General features: G+C 36.4%; 1 protein-coding gene across 1 annotated transcript; it reads right to left on the bottom strand.

The window, feature by feature from the left end:
* Window positions 1–265: 265 nt before the first annotated feature.
* LOC121034198 (transmembrane protein 183-like) lies at window positions 266–1,138 on the bottom strand. The gene has a single exon (XM_040481126.1). The coding sequence runs from the start codon at window positions 1,103–1,105 to the stop codon at window positions 266–268; it is 840 nt and encodes a 279-aa protein (XP_040337060.1). The 5' UTR covers window positions 1,106–1,138.
* Window positions 1,139–11,078: the final 9,940 nt, after the last annotated feature.

The raw sequence follows: 11,078 nt of genomic DNA, 5'->3' as shown, positions 1-11,078 counted from the left end.
GTGGTGAGATTAAAGTGTTCTGAAAAAATAAAATAGATAAATTAAAAATAAGGCCTTCAGGTTAGGCCTGGCTCTGTCATTAAGGTAATTCACTGTCAATTCAGGCAACTGAGTGAAGGCTTCTGGAGCACGCTCCCTTACAGATGTCAATCAGAATGATAGCTGTGGGTGTCTCAGACACCAAATAATTGTGGAAATGGCCAGGGTTAGGCAAAAGTGATGTGGAATCTGGTGAACTGGAGACCACCTGCCCTGCCCAAAGGCATTACATTAAAAATATTGGGACACCACCAAAGAGTCGAACACTGTGCGCTGGGTCCAGGATGATTTGCACGCCCTGTTCACAGCACAGTTTCCAGCCACCACGGACAGGAGAGTCCTGGAACATCAGTCTCAAGCGATGATGCCGCATGTCCGTGCTCACATTGATAGTAAACAGGGTAAATATCATTCCCATGACAATTGGAATAAAGATGAAGTTGAGGGTAGGGACCTGTAGTAGGCAGCAGTCCTGGTCTGGGTTGGTATGAACATCTTCGTACTGAATGGGAGGCTGCAACCTTCCCATACACTTGCTCTTTAATCTAGGGGACTGTTTTTTGGACTTAAAGTTGAATTCCCACATTGGTTCCTGTCTGTTCCCAACAATCTTTCTGCACCAGAAAAGTAAGCATTTGGAATTCTTTAATGTGCTGGGAGTGCTTTCTGGAATGGCTGGATTCTTGGAGATTTGAGCAGCAAATGGCTCATACATATGGTACAGAGATCGGATCACACATGCCCGGAGACAGCGCAGCTTCTCCATGGACTCTGGTCGCAGGCGCAAAGGCAGAGAGGCATCCAGCATGTAGTGCCTTTGGTACAACCTGGTCCAAAAGGCAGCAGTGCAAGTGACAGTCCAGGCATTCTTACAAATCAGGGAAAAATTCACAAAGTCCTCAGGACGGATATAGGAGGCCAGCAATAGCCAAATATCCATGGGATACTCTTCTCCTCCATCCCCGTCCAGGTCTTTGTGCCTATTCCTCTTTTTTTTTTCTGGAGACAGTTCTCTCATGGATGCACAGCGTTCGACTCTTTGACTGGTGGCATCCTCAGTACCCATTCTCCCTGAGAATATAGTTACTTCCTCTTGTCGCTGAGGGCAGCCCTGTGCTGGGCCAGGCCATTAGTAATCAGATTCCGGTTTGGAAGGGGCATCCGGATTGTATATCTGGTCAGTAACGCACGTGCTCTTCCAGTTCCCCGGGGTTCCTGGTAGGGGAAGGAGAAGGATTGAATTGAGAGGAAAAACAACTATGATTTAGAAACATATTTTAATGTAAAAAATGTGCATTTGAAAGGAGAAACCTGGCCCCATTTTCTGTGTTAAACCCCATTTGGTGCTATTGAGTTTGTTGTGCTTTATTCTTTTATCCCAGCAAAAATGGATGATCTTGCTCTAGGGAAAAATTAAACTCTTAAATCTCCAAACAAGGAAGTTTCAGCCTTCCCTTGTGATCAGAGAGGAGCCTTAGAGGCCTAAAACTGTTGCTACTATTGCTTCCCATTAAGCTCCCCCTCAAATTCAAGTGAATATTTTCTCTTCTCCCTTTACCCTCCTCCAGAAATAAAGCAGGTGACAGGGTTTTCAGAAAAACAATATTGGGGCACCTAGGTGACTCAGTCAATCAAGCGTTTAACTCTTGATCTTAGCTCAGGTCATGATCTTGCAGTTTGCATTCAAGCCCCACATCAGGCTCTGCGCTGACAGTGCAGAGCCTGCTTGGAATTCTCTCACCCTCTCTTTCTGCCCCTCCCCCACTTGTGCACACACACACACACACACACACACACACACACACATACACACACACATGCCCGCTTGCACTCTCTCTCAAAATAAATAAACTTAAATACGTTGAAACATGGTGATAACTAAAGTATCTCTCTTAGCTCTAACATTCTGTGCTTTTGTATTGAATTCTCAGAATCAACATGTATTTATTAGGTACCTAATAAATTTGTTATGACTTGTGAGGGACAACATAAAACTATGAATAATGGTTTCTGCCTTTGAAGCATATAATTTAGCCAAAGAAATAAAACAGGTTAAGGAGATGAGAAGGCTAGTTCTTCAAGTGACACAAGGAAAGCATTCTAAAAATAGCTTTCCCTCCTCTCAAAAAAACCTTGGGTGTGCTGTCATCACATGCTGTAGGCACTTGCAGAATGGAAATACCCTGTAGTGTGAGGGACTAAAGAAAGACCATTGAGGAGGTAAAGTTTAAGTCCAAGATTCATATGTAAGATCTGGACCAGGAGAGAGTGCCGTGTCCTCAAAAGCAGGGAGTTTAACTTCAGGAGACCTGCTGTAAGCCCTAAGGAATCTGGCTGTTTTTGTTTCTTAGATTTTTGTTAATGGAAGATTCTTGTTGGGAAAGTTACTACTAAAATTGTCACTTAGATTCTGAATATTTTTGATACATTCTGGTGTTGGTTGTGGTATGTACATTTCAATGTTGAAGCTAGAAAGTTGGTGAGTAAGAACAGACTTGGTGAATAAACATGTTCATTTGATCACAACAAAATAAATTTATCGCCATTGTATTTGCATTTTTACCCTACTAAGCATCTGTTTTCTCTATATCGTTGTCTCTAGATATAATCTTTTTCTTCAGCAAAACATCTTTCACCATTGTCCCCAAATGCTAGGAAATGTGGAATGATGAGGCAAGATGTATCCAGATAGATGGCCTAATAATGACTAACTGACATCATGCTTTTAAATTTATAAGCATTTTTACATGTATTTTAAACATTTGTTTAAAGAATTGCATAGTACACATTGCATTATCTTTCATTTACCATAAAGAAAAGATACAAAAAAAGATTTAAAAGAGAAGCCATTTGCATGTCTATTAAGTATGATTAACACTGTCATGCACACAGTAGGATGCAACTATAGAAACCATTATTAGACCTAGTAGATCGCATAGTCTATGCCTGTGATGACATTCATTTCTTCAGTAACTATAGAGCACTCAGTGTGCCAGACACTATTCTAATTTGTGAGCATACAATAGTAAACAAGACAGACAGGTTATTCCTTTCTATATTCTACAAAGATAGTTTGCCCATAGTTCACCAATCTAGGACTCAGATCTTCAGATTGCCAGGCTGTGTTCTTTCCACTAGAATGACTGTATCCATATATATACTTGAATATTAAAAAAAAAATTGTTTAATGTTTATTTCTGAGACAGAGATAGAGCATGAGTGGGGGAGGGGCAGAGAGAAAGGGAGACACAGAATCAGAAGCAGGTCCAGGCTCTGATCTGTCAGCATAGAGTCTGATGCGGGGCTCGAACCCACAAACCGTGAGATCATGACCTGAGCCGAAGTTGGTCGCTCAACCGACTGAGCCACCCAGGCTCCCCTATACTTGAATATTTTTAATGGTAGTTAAGGAATCTACTCTGATCCAGGGTGGGTAAAAACAAAAATGTTCCTAGAGTAGAATGAGATATCCGAAATACGTGTCAAATGTAAGTGAAATCACCAAGATGTTTATGACAGGAATAAATGCTCAGGGCAATTGCAGCTGCCAAGAATGGATCTTATTTTGCCTTCGTGGTTGTGTGACCAAAGAACTATATTCTCAGATGTAGTTTGCTCTAATTTGGGAGCCCTATGTTACAGAAAGATGTACTGCAAGAATAAAGAAGACCATGTATTGAGCAATATAAAAACTTAAGGGAACTTCTCTCTCTATATGTATATCTATGTATACGTAGAGAGAAGCTCCCTATATATATATGTATATGTGCAACTGTCTTTTACAACAGTGATTCTGGATACATCCTTATCCTTTCACTGTGATAATATAATGGGAGCCAAGCATTATTCAAAAATAAATGACAAAACCATCTTAAATAGAACTAAGGTTCACTGAGAGATTATTTCTGCTGACTAAGCATATGGAAAAGACACTTTATTACTTCAATTACTCCAGCAAGATCACACCTGGTGTTAGATGCATGGTTCAAGAACTTCAGTGCATTAGCTTAGCCGTTAGGTTATTAATCATGGGTGTCAAGCCCGTTCTGCTAATTAACCTTAATTGAGCTCTCTGTTATGGAAGCACCATTACCAATGAAACAACTTAGCAATGATACCGAAATAACAGAGCATGGTAAAACTCAGGATTAACATTACTTCCTGTGCTTGAATACCAATGCCCAATGCACTTTGCTGTAATACAAAATCTTGTATCTTCTATAAAAGCTTAAAAAATACATAGAGTAAAAATTGGTAGAATATGTATAAAATGTGGATAATAAGGTGACTTGGAAAGCATTTTGAAAACAACTTATGTGTTTGCATCCAATATTTAAAAGCAAGTAGAATATAGCATTTTTAATAAAAATAAGAATTTTTAAAGAATCAAAGATTAAAATCTCATATCATCCATTAGTTAATGTGACTGTAAACCTAGTCATGCTTGAAACCAAATCTTTATTTCATTTATGTTCAGTATTACTTCCAACAGTGCCACAAAATGTCCATTAGAATAGAATTCTTCAATAGGCAGCTTTATTAATCTGCCCAGAGAAATGCAGTGCAATTAATTCTAAATTTGATAACCAGCAAGCACTTCAAGTGCTCAATAGGTTATTTATTAAAAAGCAAATCAAAAAGAAATAAGCTTCACTGCCAATGAACGGAATGCTTGGATTTAAAAATGGCCAGAAGGCTATTGGTATTAATAAGCTTTGTCAAATTCATTTTCAGACATGCATGGAGGAATTCATACTATTTTTCCATTCATGTCACAGTGTCTGTCAAGAGAAGAGCTCAGATACCTTGGGGAAAGCTTTCTATGTGCAAGTATTTGAAAATAGAAAGGCAAAGACAGACATTTAGCAGATTCACAAGGGAAGGGAAACCCCTGAAGAATCTTGAGGAAAATTAAAGCAGCAACAATGGAAGTGTTAGGAAAAGGTTTAACCATTGATACAAATTTGGGCAAGAACAACGAATACAAATACTGGTGATACAAGTACTAGAAACTCAAAATCAGCATAAATAAAGATTTACATAGTATGAATGAGGCACCTCAGGCCATGGGTGAATATCTTATGGGCCATTCCTTTATGCTATATTTACAGAGGTAGAATGTAAACATCCAGGAAGTGGCCCAATTTCATTGGATAGTTATACAGATTCTTAACATTGACCACAGGGATTTAATGGAATCTGAAAAAAAAAATCTCCACTCCTCTAAATGCCTAAAATCTGTGTTCAGATAGTAAACAGGTGCAACTACAGATAAATTATGTAAGTTCTGATCCCTCACTGGTGCTATCCAATAGACCTTTCTGTGATGATGGAAATGTTCTATATCTGTGCTGTCCAATAAGGTAGTCACTAGCCACGTGTGCCTATTGAGCACTTGACATCTGGATAGTGCAACTGAGGAAATGAGTTTTTAATTTTTGTCCTTAATATTAAATATCCACATGTGGCCGGTGTTGGGCAGTACAAACCAGCCTCAGATGATTACTTTTATGACCTAGCAGGAGTAATAGATCTGATTCAATCACGGTTCTTTCAATTGTGAGGGACAGAAAACTCAAAATGTGAACAATAAGGAGAATGTATTGGCTCATTTTAACTGAAAAGTCTGAATGTAGGCAGTGTCTGGCATAGTTCATTCAGGGCTATTTTTACCCCAGTATTCTCCTTTATTTTTGTGGTTGGGCAATGTCTTTATGCTAATTTTCCCGATGGTCACAGTCTGGCTGTTGGAAGCAACAGGAGTTACATACTCCTTATTCATGTCTAATAGGAGAGGGAGAGAAAGAGCATTCCCTCCCACAACCGCTTAAAAGGCCAGAGCCTTGCCCTAAAAAAAAAAATCAACGTGTAGAGCCAGGAGAACGCTGTGTATTGCTTGGCTTACACCTGGTTTTCTGCCCATTCCCAAACAAGTTAACTTTGGCAAATGGAAGGAGATTTTTGATCAATGTTGCAACTAAAAGTTGGATTGGGGGAATGATGTTTTCTCAAAGAAAAATCTAGATGCTATTAAGATGTAGAAAGATAGGGAATGAATACTGATTAGGCAACTGATGATTTTCATCCAGTTACCTCCAAGAATTACACTCGATGATGTAATGTGGATAAAGCACACAGTGCTAACAGTGCACCTAGTATGTTATAACCCTTCTTGTTCACATATCCCACCTTCTCTATACTCCCTGGGCAACTATCTTAACGCTCTGGTGTCTTATTTTTTTCAATAGAGAATGTATTATTGTTAAGATTCCTTTTAGCGCTAAAAATTTGTTACTGATACCTACTGGTGATATGTCAACTCAGGGCATAGGAATAGGTGTGTCAAAGGAGAGTTAATTACATTAGAAGGCAATGAATAGCTACAGCTAAGAAAATGCCATTGGATTCTCTGTAACCCTGTGCAAGTGGCCCTGGTGATGGTCTTTGAATGAATAGAGAAAAGAAGAAACAACGGTGCTTATTTCTCATCTCCAGCTCCTCCTCGGCCCAGTTCTATTTCTACCACCCTCAAAGAGATGAACAGATAATAAAAACCAATGATATCTAGGCTTTAGCTGAAGAGCATGAGACTCACCTGAGGCTCACCTTGAAAACTGACATGGAATTTGCTAGGCTGGGACTCAGGCACCCCCTTCCTTTCCTTAAGTGACTTTAATGTATACTATGGTTGAGAAGCACTAAAATCATTTTCAGATAAACAAGAGGTGGAATCAAAAGACTATACTGTACTATTCAGGGTCAAGTAGCAGGTCATAACTAAATGATAGGTAAAATAGCAACATAACTAATAGTAGAACTATGCAGCATTTTTTTCAAAAATATGTACAAAATACATTTTTCATTTGAAGAGAAAACAGTCAACTGGTTTCTCACTCTCAAGATTTTAAAAGCCTATGAATTCTATGAGAGATAAAGATTAAGTGGTATATTTCACTAACATATCCATAACAGATATTAAAACCAAATGAGAAGAAAAAAGAGAGCAGATCTGACAATTAGAAAATCAAGTCAGTAACATGGCAAGAAGTGTATAAAAAGAGCAGAGAAGACCAGAACAGCATCCAATGGAAGCTATTAGAAAAGAGGAGATTGGAAGAACAAAGAGAAGCTGTGTATACGGAGGGAACAGAACACTCTGAAGAAACAAATTACATTATCATTGAAGATGATTTCGTGAAATGAAAGCAAGCATGAATCTTTCAGGTTAATTGGCCCACGCTGTCTCAGAAAAAATAAATGATTTTAAAAATAGTGAATAATGAATCCTATCCTTGTGAATTTAATATATTTCGATGACAACCAAAAAAATCTTACAGCTTATGAGTACCTGTTCTCTATTATATTCCATTCACCTAAGCAGATGATACCTTGTAACAAATAGGTATCTGATGAATATTTTTTAAATAAACAGATCTCTCATTAAAATAACTGACATATTATGTCATTAAAGATAATGCATTTTCTATATTTTGGAGTACTAAATGTCATCTAGAAATTTAGAAATTTTATTTTCATGTTTATGTTAAATACATTTTCAAATAGCATATATTCATGTATATATATTTAGTATGCTATATTCACATATAGTGCTCACCCATGTATTTTTTTGTAAAATTTATTTTTAAGGTGTAATCGATCTAAAGAAGGGAAACAAGGGTGGCTCAGTTGGTTAAGAGTCTGACTTATGCTCAGGTCACGATGTCACAATTTGTGGGTTCGAGCCCCGTGTCAGGGTCTGTGCTAAAAGCTCAGAGCCTGGAGCCTGCTTCAGATTCTGTCTCCTTCTCTCTCTGCCCCTCCCCCACTCACACTCTGTCTCTTTCTCTCTGTAACATAAAGATTAAAAAAATTTAAACAAGGAAAACAATACATAATTATGATTAAATTTTATAATCAGAAAAATTGAAGTTTTGCATAATTTGTATTATGCTAACAAGTATCATTTCTACTTTATTAAAAATTCAAAGGAATTAACTCTTATTTTTTTTCTCAATTCATAATTGACTTTGTTCTGCTATTCTGAGGTTTATCTCATCTTCTTTTTTCACACTTCTTGAGCACTACTTTGATTTTAATCTTGTTTCTTCAATGTAGACCTTCACTCTGACCTCATAGGTTTTGTTTGATATGAAATATTTTTTTTGTTATTTATCATGATTTGCAGTAGCAGTTTTAATTGCCTTGATCCAGTAATGGTTTAGGGGAGAGGTTGTTTTAATTCCAAGTATTGCCACATGGATGAGTCTGTGGTTGGAGGATACTGTAGTCCCTGTTTGCATCAACTACAAATAAATCACAGAAGAGCTGGTGAAGAGTAGATTAAACATTAACAATTTATTATCTTACTTAAGTTCAGAAGCCTCCCATGCGTATTCCCTCTGATCTCACACACCCATCAATTACTAAGAAATAGAAATTGGATTATCATCTTTGATTCAGATTCATCATGGTTTATACCATGATGTTAAAGATGCTCAAATTGGCTTTTGATTTCCCAGCAAGAAAGGTGGGTTATTGCTGGATGTGTGGACAGCCAACAATATCTGCCTTACCAACAACAAGCAAGAGACTGATAGATTTATTCTCATTGTATATAATCATATATAATCTTATTACATATAACATAGGATATGTGATTATATTTTATATACAATAATATAAATGTTACACATTATATACATAAAATTTCATAAAGTTACCTTTGGTTCCTCCAAATTAATCTTTTGATCTACTCTGAAGAGATCAGGAAAAGGTGCTAAAGGTATTTTTTCTTTTTATTATACTGAAATATTTCCTTTATTTTCTTTTTTGTTGTATGATCTTTTTTGCTAAGGTACACCTCACCCCTAGTAATTTGGAGTGTATTCTATTGTTTTACTGTTAGTTGCTTTTATACATCATAATGACCTACTTCCATCCAATTTTCTCAATTTATTGGCCTTTGGAGCAATAAAGAGTCTGTTGATTTTTTTCAAAAATATGTACAAAATACATTTTTCATTTGAAAATGAATTTCTCATAGCAGAGTAGATGTCCAAAGCCTTTTGGAAAGCAGTTTGGCTGTTCATGAAGTATTCATACTCCGTGGTTCAACAATCCTACTTCTAAGAATCTAAAAGAAATGCAGAAGGGCAAAAAGATGTTTGTACGATAGTGATTCCATTATGAAGAACCTTGTGTGTCATGGCAGAAAAATAGAGAAACATATAAATGCACATCCACTTGAATATTATATATAATATATAATTTGTTTATATAAAGGTGTATGTCTTGATAAAAAACATAAGTCTTAAAATGAGGAAAACCACTATGTGTTGACATAGAGGTCTCTGAAATGAAGTTAAAGCGACTCAAAAATAGTAATGTATGATTTCATTTATGTTAAAATGTGTACAAAAGCGTAATGTCTAAATGAATAGAGAGTATTTTAGAAACATACACAGAAGTGTTATCCATCATTAGTCTTGGGGAAAGGAGTAGAAATATGGGAAGTAGTAAGAGAAAATAGTATTTTATTAGATATTCTTTTTTAAATGTTTGCAATGAAAATATATTCATATAAATAATTGTAAAAAGTGGTTTTTAAAACCCATCTGGAAAAATAAACATGAAAGAAAAATAGAAAATAGCCAGGAGAAGTCTAAAAATGAAGAGCAATAGGGTGGGAAAGATTCACCCTAATACATATTAAAATATTCTTGACAGAGATCATTTTGTAAAAGATTTGATCATTACCTCATACTATCCACCTAAATAAATTCTAGATTTGTCACACATTTAATTGTAATGACAAAACCAGAAAATCAATAGAAGGAAATCCAGCTTGCTTAGTTATTTTGGGTTTGGAATGGTCTTTCTCAACATCAAACTCCAGCCAAGAACCAGAACAACAAATACTATATGGTTTGACTACATAAAAATTAAAGCATTCTGTATGGATAAAGACTGTAAAAAACGACACAAATTTAAAAGTATTTACAACATGAGTAATAAAGTATTAATAGCCTCATATGCAAAGAGTTCTTACCAAGTAATGGGTAAAAGATAAATGTGCCAAAGAAAAGGGCAAATAGCATGTGGGTAGATCAGGCTATTTTTCCTGTCTTGGAAATGACAAATTGCAAATTTTTCCATAGCTGATTCCAAAAAGACTGTGACACATAAACCACCAATGATGGTGTCTAGAATTCATCCCCAGTAAAGATTTTCATACTTCTTTTTTCAAGAGGAAATTAAACTTCAGAAGCCTTTGGCTTAACAGACATTTGCCCTTCCTTACACGAAGCTTACCTTAGCAACTGAATTTGTTTCAAGAGAAAAGCAAAACCTGGCATTAATTTAAACAAACATTGCCAGTTGCTATTTTCATATTTCCTCTGTTCACTGTAGATAGCTTATATTGGAAAGTTGAAGACAAACATTTTTTTCCTCGCTGATGAGTTCCTGTATTTGGCAAGCACGGATGCTGCTCTGGGATTCTGGGGACCAGTCAAATTTCATTTTACTAATTCCCATTTGGATAGACATTTCACAGGAAAAAAAAAAGTCTACCTCTGTTCAAAACATTCATTTATTGTTTCAGCAAAATAGCTCATGAAGCTTGTTGATATCTGGTAAGTTTGGTCAAATGTTGTTCTTAGCAAGTCGACAAATCAGTGAAAGCATAGAACTCACACCCCTATTTTGAAATATTTGCTGGAAGTGGTTAGGGATTACCACTCAAGCATTTACTATAGTGGGAAATACTTTAATCAGTACAAGAGATAAGCACCGGCAGAAAGAAATTATAATTTGACAAACATATACTGAGTTCATACTGTGTGCTAGATTCTCTTCCAAATAGAATGGGACAAAACTCCCAGCAGGTGTTGAACTTTATTTCATTGAAGAGAGACCATATATAGAGGTAAGCTTATGAGCAAAGATGATGTCACATGGTGTTAAGTGCTCTGGAGGTGTACTGAGGCCCAAGAGAAAAATGTCAGTTCTCAGTCAATAGCATTTATTGCATTTATCCT

This window comes from Herpailurus yagouaroundi, unplaced genomic scaffold (genome assembly GCF_014898765.1).
Source record: "Herpailurus yagouaroundi ecotype Mexico unplaced genomic scaffold, PumYag 159, whole genome shotgun sequence".
In the NCBI taxonomy this organism is placed as follows: Eukaryota; Metazoa; Chordata; class Mammalia; order Carnivora; family Felidae; genus Herpailurus; species Herpailurus yagouaroundi.
Note: the sequence above shows the minus strand (reverse complement) of the source record. Positions and strands in the feature narration are given on the sequence as shown.

Coding starts and splice junctions, on each gene's coding strand:
- LOC121034198 (XM_040481126.1), bottom strand. CDS start 1,105: ATGGGTACTGAGGATGCCACCAGTCAAAGAGTCGAACGCTGTGCATCC.